The sequence below is a fragment of the Ammodytes marinus genome (genome assembly GCF_949987685.1).
Source record: "Ammodytes marinus genome assembly, chromosome: 4".
In the NCBI taxonomy this organism is placed as follows: domain Eukaryota; kingdom Metazoa; phylum Chordata; class Actinopteri; order Uranoscopiformes; family Ammodytidae; genus Ammodytes; species Ammodytes marinus.
Window position 1 is genome coordinate 24161948 of NC_137233.1, and position 17397 is coordinate 24179344.

General features: G+C 41.4%; 1 protein-coding gene across 1 annotated transcript in view; it reads right to left on the reverse strand.

The window, feature by feature from the left end:
• Positions 1 to 13401, reverse strand: part of dnah1 (dynein, axonemal, heavy chain 1) — a gene marked incomplete at both ends in the record, with an annotated part of 35362 nt that extends 21961 nt beyond the window's left edge. The window contains 33 exons of the mRNA XM_080026603.1: positions 924 to 1110; positions 1245 to 1331; positions 1562 to 1711; positions 1800 to 1913; positions 2406 to 2511; positions 2611 to 2799; positions 2883 to 2996; positions 3102 to 3265; positions 3442 to 3582; positions 3681 to 3860; positions 3964 to 4069; positions 4313 to 4434; positions 4559 to 4723; positions 4824 to 5036; positions 5512 to 5765; positions 5878 to 6076; positions 6231 to 6386; positions 6520 to 6661; positions 6826 to 6908; positions 6996 to 7115; positions 7284 to 7509; positions 7623 to 7816; positions 9009 to 9159; positions 9361 to 9659; positions 9961 to 10172; positions 10300 to 10457; positions 10583 to 10817; positions 10957 to 11109; positions 11211 to 11343; positions 11436 to 11586; positions 11670 to 11853; positions 13034 to 13115; positions 13225 to 13401. Of these exons, the coding sequence (XP_079882729.1) occupies positions 924 to 1110; positions 1245 to 1331; positions 1562 to 1711; positions 1800 to 1913; positions 2406 to 2511; positions 2611 to 2799; positions 2883 to 2996; positions 3102 to 3265; positions 3442 to 3582; positions 3681 to 3860; positions 3964 to 4069; positions 4313 to 4434; positions 4559 to 4723; positions 4824 to 5036; positions 5512 to 5765; positions 5878 to 6076; positions 6231 to 6386; positions 6520 to 6661; positions 6826 to 6908; positions 6996 to 7115; positions 7284 to 7509; positions 7623 to 7816; positions 9009 to 9159; positions 9361 to 9659; positions 9961 to 10172; positions 10300 to 10457; positions 10583 to 10817; positions 10957 to 11109; positions 11211 to 11343; positions 11436 to 11586; positions 11670 to 11853; positions 13034 to 13115; positions 13225 to 13401 (5347 nt within the window). The remainder of the gene's footprint in view (positions 1 to 923; positions 1111 to 1244; positions 1332 to 1561; positions 1712 to 1799; positions 1914 to 2405; positions 2512 to 2610; positions 2800 to 2882; positions 2997 to 3101; positions 3266 to 3441; positions 3583 to 3680; positions 3861 to 3963; positions 4070 to 4312; positions 4435 to 4558; positions 4724 to 4823; positions 5037 to 5511; positions 5766 to 5877; positions 6077 to 6230; positions 6387 to 6519; positions 6662 to 6825; positions 6909 to 6995; positions 7116 to 7283; positions 7510 to 7622; positions 7817 to 9008; positions 9160 to 9360; positions 9660 to 9960; positions 10173 to 10299; positions 10458 to 10582; positions 10818 to 10956; positions 11110 to 11210; positions 11344 to 11435; positions 11587 to 11669; positions 11854 to 13033; positions 13116 to 13224) is intronic.
• Positions 13402 to 17397: the final 3996 nt, after the last annotated feature.

Genomic DNA, 17397 nt, shown 5'->3' on the forward strand with positions numbered 1-17397 from the left:
AAGCCACCCTGCCATCTCATAACACACAGACACGCAGGCACGCACGCACGCGCACGCACACACACACACACACACACACAAAAACACACACACACATGCTAGGACCGCACTTTTTCACACTCTCCTACACACAGTCCTCGTAAGCGCTCTTACTTTGTAGGCTAAATGGCAACTTCCTGACGCAGACAATGAATAAACGGGCCATTTTTCGTTTCAGTTTTGTTTAGATTAGTTTGTCCCTTTTTGTCCCTGATAACCAAAATACCCTTGTATTTTACAGGTGAAGTAAGCGGTTTATTTATGTTAATATAAGTGTAAAATCGCTCTTTATTCATACAGTGATCACTTACATAATGTGTGCGTTTCATAAAGCCAATCTCTCTGTCAGCTGCTCTGCATGTAATCGGCAAAATAAACTTTTAGGGGATCCCGAAATTAATATCCAATCACAAGAGAGAGAACGCTACAAACCGACACCCGTCTCACTCATGGTCTCAGTGCCGGTGCACGCCAGAGCGACAGATGGGTGAATGTTTATGCGCCTACAATGGCGGAGCAGGTAAAAATCCTTCCCAATGTCTGTTTTGATGGTTTTTATCATGTTTTATCACACTTATGGTTCTGAGATGATGCTAGATAACTCGCTGCTTAAAGACCGCAGTGCATTAATGTGGTGACGTAGGGACGAGCGAGGGGACTGCTAACTGCAGTAACTGACAGGAAGTTAGCTAAAAGAACCATTCCGCTTACAGCACCTTTAATTTTCATTTTGGTATTTCAAAACGAAAATCAAATAACCTCTCATTTTACGTTTTTCAATATCCTTTTCTGAAATGCACATCGAATTACCAAAAAATACACGGACCGACACAGGTTACTGCATCACCTGAAAACAAATGTTCTGTGCTTCCAGAAACACTGACCATTCACATCTTTGAGGCCTTTCTTGGTGCAGACATTACGCATGGACTCTTCTAGTTTGCCATAGTCGATTGGCTCCTGTTTTGTCTTAGGGAAAAGATCTGAGACGATACCGTGGAAGAGCTTCAGGTCGTCCTGTAAAAACTTTGGTACATTGACATCTTGAATGGCCCGCAGACAGATCAACTCCTGGAAAACATTGAGATTGCAGAAGAATAAGAAATGAATTGGACCGATTGAGTTTTTTCTAAATTCCATTCCGAATGTGTGTCATGTTTTCTTATACTTTTTTTCCATCATGAACAGAAGGAAAAATGTCTGACCTCATCCATTTGAGGATTTTCTCTCTTCAGGTTTCCAGCAGCTGAGATCACAGTCTTCACAGCTCTCATACCAAAATCATAATGATCCTACATATAAACAATATCACAAGTCAGCACATCTTTATATATTTTTTTCTTAAATACACATGTATTTCTCAATTTTCTACATATGTTAACAGTGTAAATCTGTGTTAAAGAAATACATTTGTAACAATACAAACACGTCAGATTAACTTGCTTTTTCAATTTTATATTTGAAATGTGTGTGCAGATTCAAACTTATTCTAGATCTGACCTCCTCTGAATCCAAACAGTACCTGAGCGCTAAGCTGCTCAGAAGAGAGCTTGAACGTGGTGGTGATCTTTTTTGAAAGGACTTTGGCATCATTGAAGCCAAATGAGTACAAGGAGATCTCAGCTATCATGGCATAGTCAGGTACCATCATGGCCACAGGACGAAACAGGGCCTGTAAAAGATATAATCTCATTTGTTGAGCCCTGTCTACTTGTGATTTGTGTTATACAGTTATTCAAAACCAAATGATCATTTCAAACCTTGAGATTGTCAGGAAGCTCAGTGCGTCCTGCGTAGCCAGGATTCATAGTGATGAATACAGCACAAGAAGGCACAAGAGGGATCTCTGAACCTTCAAAAATAAACCTCTCTGCCTAAAAACACAACAAACACATAAACATTTTTTATAGACACTTCAGATTTAATTTATACAAAAACAATATAGGAATTGTGCAACTTCATCATAGAAAAGAACTCAATTCAAAATAAAGGTTGATTCAAAATATTGACACATAAGACGTACTGTCCTTTTTGAAGTAATATGACCATGTTTGATGCTTGATTCATATAAGTGTAACACTCATTTGTCAGCTTTTTTGGTCTCTATATAACAATATACAATTATGCTTCTGTAATGGCTCCAGGGTGTGAGATGTATCCAACCTTCATATATGAATAAGGTCAAATTTGCAAAAGGCTTTTAAACATCTTTGTTTTTCGTGAAATGCAGAAGAATAAGAGACAAAAAAAACGTAGGTCAACATTCTTAAACAAAATGGAAATGCTCACTGTACTTTCTCTACTCTACTTTGTTGATAAGCACAGCAAATACCAAAATGTACATTTCTAGTTAATCAGCTGCTCACCTTTTCCATTTGGGCCTTTTGTATAGTGGTGATCTGTTGTGCCACCACAGAAAGCACTTCCACATCAATACGATTGAACTCATCAAAGCATGCCCAGGCTCCAGAGCTGTAGAATGGAAGACGAAGAAAAAAAAAAAAAAAATTAATGTGATTGATGGAAGATTTGTGGTTGTTATTTTATCACACTTTAATAACTGCCTCTCACCTGGCCAGTCCTTTGAGAAACTTGCCCATAGCAATAAAGTCCAGCTGATCAGAGCAGTTGAAAACAACTGTCTGGATAGCCAGAGCCTTCCCCAGATCTTTTGTGGTTTCTGTTTTTCCTGTCCCTGCTGGACCCGCAGGAGCCCCTCCAAACTTCAGATGCAAAGCTCCAGTAAGGGTCAGGTAGCATCTGAAAGATGATGTGGTATTTTAAAAAGCGTTTATGAAATGCAGGAGAAAAACAGAATGGACATTATTAGGCTCAACAACTACCTGTCAGTGAGCGGAGTGATGACCAGACGTCCAGAGTTACCAAGGTACTCATATCCATACAAAAACTCTGCATTCACTGCACGGATGTACAGGTCATCTCTTGCCCAGTAATATCTACAAATATTAACAGATCAGCAACAAACTCTTTCTCTCAGCATTGTAGAATTATCCCCGTCACAGCCAACAATCAAAATGTTCAGAAAACAACTAACGGATAACCTGAGTTGGCTGATCCACTCAAAGGCATTGACGCTTGAGACCTTCTGCTCCACCAGTTTGGCTGCAACTTCCTTAGCATGCACCTCTATGACGATGAGGGCAGACAGCACAGCTCTTTGCATCCTGGAAAGGCCTCCTCTCACCAAATGCACCAAGTCAGTTAACTTCAGAAATATAAGGGGAAATGATGAGAATATCAGTATACGGTACACTGTACTGTGTACATTGTTCAATGCAATCGTCAGCAATACATAATAGAATTTACATATTTTTCACCAATTATGGATATTTAAAGGCATATTCAGTTTGAATATTGGCCAGACTAAAACCAAGTCTCCACCTGTTTCTGTAGTGCAGGATAAAGACGGTCGGCCATGTCTCCCTGCTCCAAGGCCTCAGACACCTCAGTAGTCCAGAAGACCTGGCAGCCAGCTATCACCACCTGACCAGGCCACTCTAACACCCACTCCGTACGAGGGAACTGAGGGGTCAAGGGGAGTAGACACAGGTCTTACAATAACTGGTAAAGTTAAATACTATAATATTTAAACAACAAAGTGAGCGTATGGGGTAGCGGACCTCAGGGTAAGCATTGAGTGAGCGGTCAATGTTATCCCTCAGTGTGGCTTTCATGGATTTCTCCACATCCCTAAGCCAGTCCTCCACACTTCCAGTAGGCCACACTGGCACGAACAGCTTCACCTCCTCCCCCTCTCCAGAGTACATATGAGTGATCTTAAGATCTGACTGGAATTGAAGCTGAGGACCAACACAAGTCACAGTCAAAAGTGGTTTGAATATTATACTTCCAGTAATATATATGAGCTGAGTAATTGTAAAGAAAGAACCAGCCAGAACAAACCTGTGCGATGTTCTCAAAGCATTTGCGCAAATGTGGTTGTACAGCAGTAGGATCTCTGGTCTGGGACAGAATCTCCAGGAGTTCATCATCTGACAGGAAGTAAAACCTGCAAACAAATATCCACTGGAAACTAATATCTGGCAAAAAATCATCCACTGACCACTTACTATCTGGTTGTTTGTATTTATCATTGTCGATTCACGTAGCTTTAACTTTTTCAAGATATTTGCTTATTTCCTTCCTGGTATCATGACTTCCCCTATTAATAGCAAATAAAGCTAGTGTATTTGACCACTCAATGTTAGTGAGATGCTCGAATAATATTAAAAGTATTTTCAGTGAAGCTTACCTGGGGAAGGAGCCTCGTTTTGTCTCCAGGTACTCAGTGAGACCCTTTTGCACCAGCTCCAACAGTGCATTACATTCTTTCAGTTTTTCTAGCAGAACAGCATCTGGACACACCTCAATCACCTAGATATTAAAGCAGAAATACACATCAACAGTTTACAACTAACAAATGATCTTAATGTAGCTCTACACTCAGCTAAAAAACAAGCCCTTGTCCTTTGATATGAAGTGTTGTGGAAGATCTGACCTTTCGATTATTAAAGGCAGTTTTCATGACTCTCCTCCATGTTTGCTCCATTTGTTGGTATCTTTTTCCTTCCACAGGCAGCTGCTTGTTAATATCATCAGAGCAGAAGATGGGTTCCAAGTACAGCCAGGAGCCCTGGCACCTCAGCCACTCATCAAGTACATCCTGCAAGCACCAGAGGAGGGCAGTAGCACAACATGAACACAAGACAGGGAATCATAATGATACAAGACATACAACCTTAAATGACTGTGTGTGTGTGTACTTGAGTCATTCTGAGCTTGCCCTCCCAGATGTTGATGGGGCCTGCAAAGGCTTTAATGAAGGGAGAGAAGGACATGCTCTGCGTCATGACAATGTGGTCGTCCAGCAACTGGGAGGCTTCATCTGGGCTCTTCAAGATATAGGTGCCTGTGTCCTTGTAGGGCAGCACATCAAAGACTATGGTAGACCACTCAAATTCCATCTTTTCTAGGGCCTGAGTGCAAAAGGAAAGTAACAGCAACCATCATTTAGTGGGTGTAAAACCCCTCACCTATTGTGAAGATTGCATTTTATGTTAAATATTTGATTCATGCAGTGAATACAAATAAGCTGCTCAAAGAAGAAGGCACTTAATATTAATTTCCATGTGCAGCAGCAACCATATTTGGTTTAACAGATTAAAAAAAATCTATAACAAAGAAAAGTCATAAAAACACCATTGCTTTTATGACACTGCTTGCATGCAGATCATGAATATTATAATATTGGAAATGATCAAATCCACTTAAAATATCTACGTGATTAAGGTACCTGATGCAATTCGTATGCTTAGATAAATTAAAGTATGTAACTATGGGGTGAAGGGGCAAATTCTTCTCCATCTGGGTATTGGTTTGACATAATCATGTAAATATTTTTCACATTTAATAAAACACTGTATGAAGAGTATGACTCCTGTTCAAAGGCACCTGCTCAATTGTGTACTCTTTCCCAGCAACCTCAGCCACATGAGTTATGTCATCCATGTGGTTCTGAAGGCCAAGCTCCAGGCAGCGAGAGAAGGTCAGGTTGGCTTTGGGCTTGACATTCATCTGAATGCGTCCTGAAAGCAACTCCCAGTGGCGGGTCCTCATCCCCGGGTTCCTCAGACTCTGAATCAGAGGGATATAAGGACGGAAGTCCTCAATCTTGTTTTTGATCACAGTTGCCACCATCTGACAGTCTAGTGGTTTGGAAGACAAGGGAAGAGGGCCAAGAAAAAAACAAGTCACACATAATAATGATCTCACTTCACTTTGCCAAGTTTGAATGGTGTTGGTAGGTGGATCACCTACCAGGAATATCCTTGAACTGTTTGATGCATTTATGCATGCTCTTGTGGGCATCTGCAACACTGCGCTCCAGCTGTTCGGGGTCAATGGAGGCCAGTGGGTCATTGAGCCAGCTCTCATGCCAACGTAGCCAATCTGAGGTGGTAGTCCATAGGTCTTTATAAGGCTGGAAGTCCTTTAATAGCTTCTGCAGTCGATCATACTGTAAAACACATGTACATTACATTGTCAGAAAAAGCAAGATAATGTTAATATATATTCTTTCCCTGGATTGTTTTACAGGTCAAAACAAGGGGGCTTTTGTAATGTAAAACTGTGTCATCATTATTTTTCTTAACGCATTCACTTTCACTTACATTTGTGACAGGAGTACCAAACAGACGTTCCCTGGCATTGTATGTTTGAGCCATTTTCTGGCACTCCTTAAGCTGCTTGCTTGTACGCCTCACCTCGTTGGCCACCTCATGGGCATGATCGACGTCTGCATGGCCTGCAAACCCAGCAACCAGCATCTATAAAAACAGTGTATTTAGAATCAAATTACATCATCTAATGTTGAATAAATTAAAACCCAACAGAGTAAGGTCTGTCTAGACTCAATGATTTCTGTAAATGTATCTGAAAATCATCTGGTAAGTTGCTGACCTGTAAAGAGTCTAGATGCTCCTCAAAGTTGTTCTGGTCAACTTGCTGGATCTTTTGGAAGCGCGTCTCATCCTCCACATTCTGGACAACTACCACTTCCATCTGGGTGACTATCTTTTGTGGCCATCCCAGCGCTGTCCACCTTCACAGTTAAGTGACCATAGCAATCACTATAATAGCTTCCAACTTCCCTCTATTCACTCCAACCACTATCAAGACGTCAAATCAATCTGAATCTCACTTGACAAAATACAATTCTAATTCAGATCAGTTTTCTAAAATTAGCATGATGATTTTTACACTTACTTTTTTCTAACATCCTCATCTGAAAGACAGTAGCAAAATTCTTCTATGACCTCATAGTCTGTCAGGGTCTTGACAACAAGTTCCTGTTGTGGAAAATTCAGAATCAGACAAATGATCCACTTTACGTGACACATAACAGAAAGTAGCTAGTTCATGCCCTCAACAAGCACCTTATAACTTTTCATCTGTTCTGGGATTTGCTTCATCCAGTCCCTCTTTTCAGTCAGTTCCTCAATGCTGTTGGGCCTCTCACGTAGCTTTCTACTTACTGTGTTGCCTTCTTCACATGCCTGCACACAAACAAGATAAAAACTTAGAAAAGGTCAATTCCTGAATTATGTTCTGCTTTAAAAAAAAATATCAAAACACTTAAATACATAACACTCTTACTGCATATACTGTATATTAAGTACTTGTTAAGTGTGTGTTAATTGGACGGTTATCTGAGGATGACTTACATCCTCAACCTGCTTGCGTAGCTTCAAAACAAGGTGGTCCAGCACTGCATTGGCTAAAGCTTTTCTTTTGTTAGAGAGAGCTTGACGAACAGCCTCCACACGGACAATAAATGGACCGATGACGATGGAGGATGGCAGTGAGTGGTCGAGAATTTCCTTTTCTTTGAGATGCTGTTCCACTTCTTTCTTCACTTCTTGGGATGTCTGTTCTGCATTAGTATGGGATCTGACAGAGAAGATATATAAAACGACTCCATTTCATGAGAATAGCATGCAAAGTGACCACACATCTGACTGACCCATGTCCTTAAACCTGTGGGTAATTTTAAACAGACTTACTTGAGAAGGATTCCTATGTCCACGTTGTGCAGCTCTAAGTATTTCTCATATTCGGCAGCATAAGCCCTGAGAGGTATGGTTGCTTGTATCAGAGCATTGGAGACCTTTTCCCTCAACTCAATTACTTCTGGTTCCCACAAACTCACTGACTCCAGCAAGGGTTCGCCACCGATGAACAACTTCTGCATCACCAACTGGAACAGGAAAGAAAGGATCTTCAACATCTTTGTCAATTTCAGTGTTTTAATCATCATAAATCCTTGCATTTCCATTTTAACTTTTATGCACTGGGATTCAGGTGGACTGTAGATTTTGTTTTTAATACTTTATTTTGGGATTTTTTTTATAAGAACAAAAACACACAACTGTAAAAGTGAACACACAAACAAAAGACAAAATAAAATAAACAACTAACATGGCGTAATCTACTTAGAAGGTTTCTAAAGACATTGTTTTATGGAAGTAAATGAGTGTCATCGGATTTTGAAAATAAAAAGCCATTGAATTTTAAGCACTGAATATTTATCTGAATTTTTTGCCGCATTGAAATAATGTATCTGAATTTTTTGCCTCTGAATTTACTCATTGAATTTTAAACAACAAATGTTCACCTTTATTTTACAATGTTCTCAAATTCAAAATCAAATCTTCAACGTTAAAAAATTCAACGTGCCAAATTCAACTGTAAAATCCCATGTATGAAATTCAGAGTAAAAGAGACAAGAGAGGGGCCATGTCATTTGCATATGCCTTATAAAACTCTATACCAAGGCCATCAGGGCCAGCTCTCCTTCCATTTGGAAATTATTTTATTGCTGTAAGCACTTGTGACGATATTTCTGAGTTAAGCTCCGTTTGGGCATTTGAATCTAGTTTTGGAAGTGGGAGAGAATGCAAAAATGTAAGGATATCCTAGTCCTGTGCAAGATTTTGGGAGGAGTACAATTCTTCATAAAACTTCCTGAAACAGTAATTTATTTTAACAGTGTCTGTGACTAAAGAGCTTGAATGAGGGTTACATTTTGGGAATAGCCCTACTGGCTTGTGCACCTCTCAGCTGACACGAGAGCAAACGTCCAGGTTTCTCTCCTAATTCAAACTGCTTATGCTTAATTTTCAGAAGTAAAGTACTAACTTGTTTAGAAAGAATGATGTTATATTCATGTTTCAGTTTGACAATGTCCTTAAGTACAGGTGAGGACGGAGCCTCTCTATACTGTTTTTCAAGCAAAGTGAGCTGTTAATCTAATTCTGACAGCCTTTGTCTCCTTTGCTTTTTTAGTGCAGCTTCATATGATATCACAAATCCTCTTAGTACTACTTTGAAAGCTTCCCACAGAGTTGAATCTGAAACATCACCTGTGTGGAATGTAGATTTAATTTTACCTTATTAAGCTGTGGTACGTTGTATGTGGCCAGAATGCCCTTATCAAACAGGTTAATGATGGATCTCTCAAAATTCTCCAGGGAAGTGCTGAAATGAACCCCAGTCTGATCCAGAACCAAGTCCAACAAAAACAAAGGGTTCTTCTTTGGCCTGGTGATAGAAAATGGAGCCAAATCACCGAGACAATACTGGATATACAGTATATATAGAGAGAGTATATAATGCATAACTGACTCCAAATATAGTCACAGAAAAAAAAAATATGGATGCATATGAGCACAAACTTGTGTGCAAATGTGAATGTGTGCTTATGTGTGCTTAAAATATATTCATAAGTGCATGCAATCCTACTTGTAGGGGCTGGTGGTGAGGTTGTTCCCCCAGACCAGGTCCTGGGGACATGTCAACACAGTGTGGCAAGCGTCCATCAGCAACTTAGTCAGACCGAACAGTGAATCCTGCACGAGATAGCGCAGGGAATCCTGCAGGTTGAAGCGCACTACAGCCATCAGTCTGCAAAGCTTAGAAATCTTGTAAATCTCCCAGCGCGACTCGTCTAGGTTGTATGCACCTGGGCCACTGGTCCCCAGGTTAGAACGAATGATGTTGCTCAGCGTGACCATCCATGCCTCCCTTAGGAACAAGTTTATCTAGAGGTGGAGGAGGAGAACAATGTATGCCTCTTTTTTCATGTGAAATTCAAGTATCTTTTTTGTCTGCAAGGATTTTCTTTCGGATAATTCCCAATTACTAGTTATCAGCAATAATAAAATATTTTTTTCTGTCATTCTTTATGTTGTAACCACAAACAAGCCAAAATTGCCCTGATTGGGTCATCAGGGCAATATTGTTAGCCCAGGAGTACTTGTTACATTTCATTTATAGACAATCAAATTTTGAATTCAGATACTTCGTACTTGCAGAAGAATAGCTGCCTCAGTTCTACAATACCTGAGTATGCATTTGAGACTGAATGACTTCAAACTCGTCCAGTCGCAGTGGTTTGATGGAGGTGACATTGAAAAGTCTCATGGTTGCTACTTTGTTGCACTCAGACCATATCTCGGATAACAGACAGATCACCTCTGGCTTTGATAGCAGGGAACTGAAGAAAAAAGCAGCTTGCCTCTTCTTATAGGGAAAGTGAGGAACTGGAACAATCCCTGTACATAGATAAAACAAACCTGTGCTTAGATTTCGATGGTTACTGTCAGGGTTTGGATGGCAACCCCTTTATTTAGTATTTGACCCCATTGACAAAAGCAAATGCATACATGGCTTATGTTTTACCTGTTTGCGGAACACACTCTGGATCCTTCTGTGGTAGGGTGATGTGTGAAAATTCCTCTGGCAGGCTCAACACTACTTTGTCAAAGCTCATGCGGTTCATAGTACGGTCGTATTCCAGTTTGAGCTCCTTCTCCAGGTTCAGGACACAGTTCTCCAAACTGCACACGTAATAATAATTACTTAATTTGACCTATACGTTAGCATTTAAACTCAGATGGATATACCATAAAACAGAACACAGTGAACAAGGAGAAAATGACAGCCGTAATGAGACATTACTCACATTTTCAGCCTGAGCCCAGGGGCTGAAAGGGCATTCCTTTTGATACACTGGAGACTGTTGGTATCAAAAGATGGAGTTCCCCTCCAGATGGGCATGCAGTCCACAGACAAGTGGTAAAGAAGCAGAGCTTCTGTGTTCTCCCTCCAGTGCAGGGCAAACTGGATCCGTTCGACAAATTCCCGTGGGTCCTCAGCGATGAACAACAATCTGATCCTGGGTACCCAGTACTTACAACCTTCTAGCATGGAGTTTACTCGTATGCAATAAAGGGAGATGGAAAGCATACACACACAGTTAGCATGAAAAACAGAGGGGGATAGAAACAAGAAGAAATTATGAGACAATACTGTGATGTAATAGACGTAAATACCAACCAGGAGATTTGCTAGGATTAGTGTTTCCTCCTTCATGTGACGATTTGGTAATAAGGTGGACCTTCTGTACCAGGTACTCGCCATGCTCCTTACTATAGTCAAGAACCCCAACTAAATGCCAGCTGTACACCAGGGAGGAGCTTCTTGGGTTTTCTTCAAAAGAAAGGGAGAAATGTAAACCATCAAAAAACAGAAAATAAGGTAATCTCCTTTCACAGCAGAATATATGTCTGAGAAATTTAACACAAATTAACCAGAAGCAATCTTGTCATCTGTAGGCAGCAGGGCTTTTGCAGGAATAGGTTTTCGATCAGGTGATCCTTCCGCATTGCCAAGTGCAAGCCAGTCTTCTGGAGTCCGGCAGTCATACTCCTCGTTGTCAAATATCTAAGGGAGAAATACAGGAAAGATTAATGTGGGGTGTACTGTAATAATAAATGGGAACCCAAATTCCACAGAAAATATTGCAGCAGATTCACCTCCAGAGGGAGGTAGGGTGACACAGGATTGTCTGGTGCAGTCACATCCTCAACACTGCTGCTCTGATGTCTTGGCATTAGGAGATTAGAGTATATACCCTTTTCCTCCAGGAGCTCATCCAGGTCTAGCTTTAAGTATTCCCTTCGACGTCTGTAAGTAAAGTACAGAGAGCCCCACAACACTGGATAAAGTGTCCTCTTCTGTCATACATGGTGCATACAAACAGTACATACCTCTCTATATCTAACTTGCGAGGGACATGGCCAGGAACGGTTCGGAAGGGTTTCTGGACTTTGGGTTTATCTCCACCTTGGCAGAAGTAAGAATTCTGTATTTGCTGTGAGATTGGTTCATGCTTTTTCTTTTCATCGAGCTTGCACTGTTCAGGTGGAGCTTCGACAGCTGTATCGAAGGAAACTGTGCAGAGGGAACAATGCATTTTAAAGGGGTAGTTCAGGATTTTAGACATAGGGCCTTATTCCCAAGTTAGCCTTGGTGTTCTTTATCAGTGGAGACAGTTTTCAACACATTTAATTCAGTCCTTCTAGTTGCAGAGTGCGCTCGTGCTAAGCTAGCGCACGGCATCGGGGGGATACCTAGCCTGCTACTAAAACAGTCTTACACACTCCACAGTACACCCGAGGCCAATCAATTATAACGCCAGACTATCGATGTAAATGTCTGTGTTGATAGAATAATTTTAGAAATAAAACCAACCTCGCATATTGCATTTTGAGGGACTTTATTCCTGGTAGGCTGCGGCAGCGGCGGACTAATACCTAGGTTACAGGCTCTATAATAGTTTGTTTACCTGCTGCTGTCTTACAGACGCAGAGTACAGTGCACAAAGGAGTTGTATTAGCCTATGCAATAAACAAGATATGGCCACGTTTGGAGGACTTACCAATGCGTCTGCTTTTGAAGACGATTATGAGGAATTTGTTGTATCCAATGAACCGTACCTGTACGAGCCGGAATACACTGATGAAGAATTGAGAGGGATGCTCAAAGGGCAGAAAGAGAAAGAGCGTCTGTAGAGACAGCCCCCGCTGGAGCTGCAGCAGAGAACCGGGACAGAATGACGGTAGACTGGTGGCAGTGCAGTTTCAGTTTCTGTCCCACGCTGCTCTGTTTACTTTCTGCTGTAGTGATTCGGTTACACAGCAAAGTAAAAGTCCGCTGCTGCTAAGAAAGTAGTCCCTCAAAATGCGATAATTGATGCGATGCGAGGTTGGTTTTATTTCTAAAATGATTCTATCAACACAGACATTTACATCGATAGTCTGGCGTTATAATTGATTGGCCTCGGGTGTACTGTGGAGTGGATAAGACTGTTTTAGTAGCAGGCTAGGTATCCCCCCGATGCCGTGCGCTAGCTTAGCACGAGCGCACTCTGCAACTAGAAGGACTGAATTAAATGTGTTGAAAACTGTCTCCACTGATAAAGAACACCAAGGCTAACTTGGGAATAAGGCCCTATGTCTAAAATCCTGAACTACCCCTTTAAAGGCTTGTTTTATGAATATTTTGTCATATTAGAAAAAATATGTTTTTAATGCCTACATTGCCCATAAAATGTAATGTTACGGTAACTCACCTCGTCTTGTGTTGAAATCACTGAACTCGGATATGGGTTGGCCCTGTGACCTCTGCTGGATGTCAGGTCCCACTCTACAAGACTAATTAATAAACAGTTACATAACACAAATTGAGTATTTGACATAGGCTTCATAATGAGGTATCTGTCAGAATTTGAAGAAATTGATTCTTGAATTTATGGGCCTTTACCTGGAATTTGAATGCAGCAATGACATCTGAGTAGATGCCAATCTGTTCATTAACAGCGCATTTTCTGACTGAGGGGTGTTTGCGCCTGTGACTTAGAGCTGGAGGTTCGGGCTCTGGAGGTTTGCTGGGAAGGTGAGGAACCAGTACACCAAAACCTGGCAAACATTTCCCTTCCATCTTCAAGCAGAATACAACTATTAGTTCAGTATGTGAACATTGAAGCGTGGGAATTATGATAAATAATCCTGTTAGCCTACCTGTAGCCTATCTAAAATAACTATGTAGACTTTTGCTGCTACAGTAAAAATCCCATTATGGATACATACAAAATGCAAAATGTAGATAAGAACTCTTAAGTTTGTGTTGTTGTTTGTTTCATAGTTTTTTCTGACCAAGGAGCAACGTAGCTTTATTTTGAAAAGTGAGCTAAACACAACAACATAAGAAGATATGTAACTTCTGTGGACATTTTATAATTACTTTACTACGAAGCCTAACCAGCAAAATAAGATATACAAACCATACGCTAGTTGTTAACGCTAACAACATGCTAATTCCCTTTTGTAGCTACAAGCGTTTCCGTTTGCCAGAGCACTTGAATGATTCACCATGACAAACGTAGGCCTACGTACCATTTGTTACTTTAAATTAGTAAACAACAGAACACAAACATTTTGACATATCCTACCTTGTTTTAAATGCAACTGCAAGTTGTAAGGTACCTTTAAAGTATACACAGCTATAACGTTGGCAAACTGAACTTCTGTAATCTCAGTTTCCAAGTGGAAGTTACAGGCGAATGTTGGACGCGGTAACGGTTGTCATGGAGATTAAAAGATGTATCGCTCCGCCGACGGCAGAGTGAAATCAGAGCACCACGACTGCAGCTCTGCGACAGACTGGAGCTAGAAGCAGCGAACTATGAACATGACTGTTTGGCACGAAAATAAATCAATGATTTGGAGAGAAAAAAAATAATGGCAAAGTAGGGAAGAAGAGTTAGTTGGTGTGGAATGTTACTGGTTAAGAATAGGCCTACATTTAGGCCTGGTTAGGCTGTAGGCTAGCCTTCTAAACGCTCAAAATGAATAGGCCTAATAGGCTATTAGGCCCATTTATTTATTTTATCTTTTTAATTAGGCTAATAAAAAAATATATTATCCCATAAGGACCCATGGTGACACCCACGTAACACACACTTTGAATGTCCTACAATCTTCCATATACAGCTTTTTTGTTGACTTTTACTCATTAAGTCCCTAAGTGACATATACTCAACGTCCTGGTGTGGTGGTAATGTGACAGTCATGTGACTATGTCAGGAAGTGACTTCCCAAAAATTGCATTGTGACATGTGCACACAAGTGAAGGACCCAGCTCATTTTAAAAATCTTTTTTTTTGTTACTAAAGGTGAGTTTAAACCCATTTAACAATTATAATGCGTTAATAAGGTGTCCTTTATTACATTTAACTTAGTCTGACCATATTTCATGAATAAATTAATGTAGAACAAGTTAGGTAAATATCGCTGTGACGTATACGTCACATCGGGTTTTAGCCTTAAAATATTCTTGGAAATTCTGATGTGACATATTTGTCACAATAACAAGAATGGTAATAAGCCGCTCAATTAGTTACGCTGTTTCAATTATTTTTAATTAATATATGTTCTTTTGTGCAATTCAAAGTACATTTGAACATATATAATAAAAAAATAATGATAAATTATTATGTTATTGATCAAATATATTACAAAACTATTTTTGCATATCTGTAAATAAAACAAACACAATTCACTGTCCTATGCTGGTCCCATTTGAATGTAGAAGGCTAATTGTTTTATTTTTTCTTATGTATGACTGAGAATAAGCACTACACTGTTGAGAATGCACTTGAGATCATCATGGGAGATGAAAGTGAATTTGAAGGCTGTGACGACAATTGCTTGGATGAAGACCCAGAGGACCCTGATTACACTCCCAACAAAAAAGAAATGGAGAGGGAGTGGTGTGGCGATTCAGACTCTAGTGAATCAAGTGATGTAGATAGATGAAGTGCCACAACCAAACACAACAATTTTCTTGGAGAAAAGCAGGCCTCCCCTGGCAGGCCTAGAGGGCGGGTCCCCTCAAGAAAGTGTGTAGTGGGCTCAGGAACTGGACAGTGTTTGTGTGGTTGCTTGAGCGCCTTCAGGAGCTGGTAGCTAGCATGCTGGGGCTGGTAGCTAGCATGCTGGTTGCTGGAGGCCGGGGACTGGAGCTTGCTGCTGGAAGCCAGCGACTGGAGCTTGCTGCTGGAGGCCGAGGTCGACTCGGAAGCTGGAGAGCATTGTGGTAATGGAAGGCAATCCAAACTCACCAGAGGCAGAGGCTTGAAGCTGGGGACCGGGGGCAAAGGCTTGTAGCTGGGGACCGGGGGCAAAGGCTTGTAGCTGGGGACCGGGGGCAGAGGCTTGAAGCTGTGGACCGGGGGCAGAGGCTTGGGCTTGTGCTGGCAGCTGGGAGACCAAAACTCAGGAGGGTATAAAAAGCTCTTTGCCCACTCTGGTAGGGACTCCCCAAGCCAAGGCTGTAGCTCCACAGCTCGGTGTGCCAGTGTCAAGGCTGCCTCTCGGTGGTCGAGTGTGGGGCCTTTCTCCCAGGCTTTCTTGAGGCAAGAAATGGTTAATGTTACCTCCTCAAGCTCGACCTCAAAATATCTGTCTGCTGGGTCCATACTTGGTCTGAGTATTCTGTTACGGTGAGTGGCAGACAGGCAGGCAAGGAGGACTCAGATGCAGACAGTTTCACTAGAAGACTATTTATTCCTTCCAAAAACTCCAAGAGGCGCAAAAAGGCTAGGCACATGGAACACAGGGACAGACTCACCAACAGGTACAATACTCAGACAGGGAACAAAGACACACAGGGATATACACACACAAGACAGGGCAGACAACGAGGGACAGGTGCAACACATTAGGGGAGGGAGCAGTAATCAAACAAGAGGGAAACTTGACAGGACATGGGAAGGAACAAGACAGACATACCAAAATAAAACAGGAAACACAGGTAACCACCAAAACAAGACAGGACAAAGACAGACCATGACAACAGTAGCTTGTTGAGAGGTGCTCCAATGAGGCAATGTTATGTGATTCTATTCAGTTTGCGCAGTGGCGAAGTGGGTAGGGAGTTCGCCTCTGGTGTGCAGGGTCGGTAGCCTGGCTCCGCCCGCCCGCCTACTTCCGGCCAAATTTTATTTTCCCTTCAGTAGTCAGTCTGGATGTACAGCCCATTTCCCAGTTTTGCCGGAGATTCGACAGCCGGTCCAATCAGCGAACAGAGCGAGTGGCTGAGAACGATGACGTCAAAGTCGCGCTCCAGTTTCAGTTGCCAGAAGCCGGCTCATGACACACGTGACGACCAAACGTTATGCGATTGGTTGGCTAATCCAGAGTGGCACTGGGCAGATCCAATAGTTTTAAACTTTAACAGACACCTGCCTCCATGAGTGAACGTTTGCCAATTACAGCACTGCCAGACCTTCTGTACAAATGAAATGAAGTACAATGGTCTGGTAGCACCAGGCTACAGGGTCGGAGGTTCGATCCCCCGTCTCCCCGCCACATGTCAAAGTGTCCCTGGGCAAGACATTGAACCCCAAATTGCTCCCGATAGTTAGCTTAGTAGTAGTTAGCGTAGTTACCCTGCGTGGTAGCTGCTGCTATCGGTGTGTGATTGGGTGAATGTGTACAAAACAATGTAAAGCGCTTTGAGTCTGTGAAAAATGGAGATAAAGCGCTATATAAGTCCATTTACCATACCATAAAACAAATCTTCAAAATAATTTGTTGTTAAACAGAACTGTTAAAGTCACAATATTGATATATGTTGTGGAAATGCAAATAAAAATGCAAATGTGGGTTACTAAGCAGAAAAAACTGTCATGTTGATTCATTCTCAATTAAGGAATACATTTACCATAAACGCCCAATGTGACATATGTGTCACATCACAGATCTTTGACATTATGGGGTAGTATTTGAAAAAAAACTTCAGAAATGTGTTCTTTGTGGTCCACTTGGTCTGTGTTATATCTGCCATATTTTTCCTTTAAGGAGAAATGGGTCTGGGTTCTTATGGGTTATATCAGCTACCTAAATATAGGCCTAGGCTTACTAGGGGGACTAT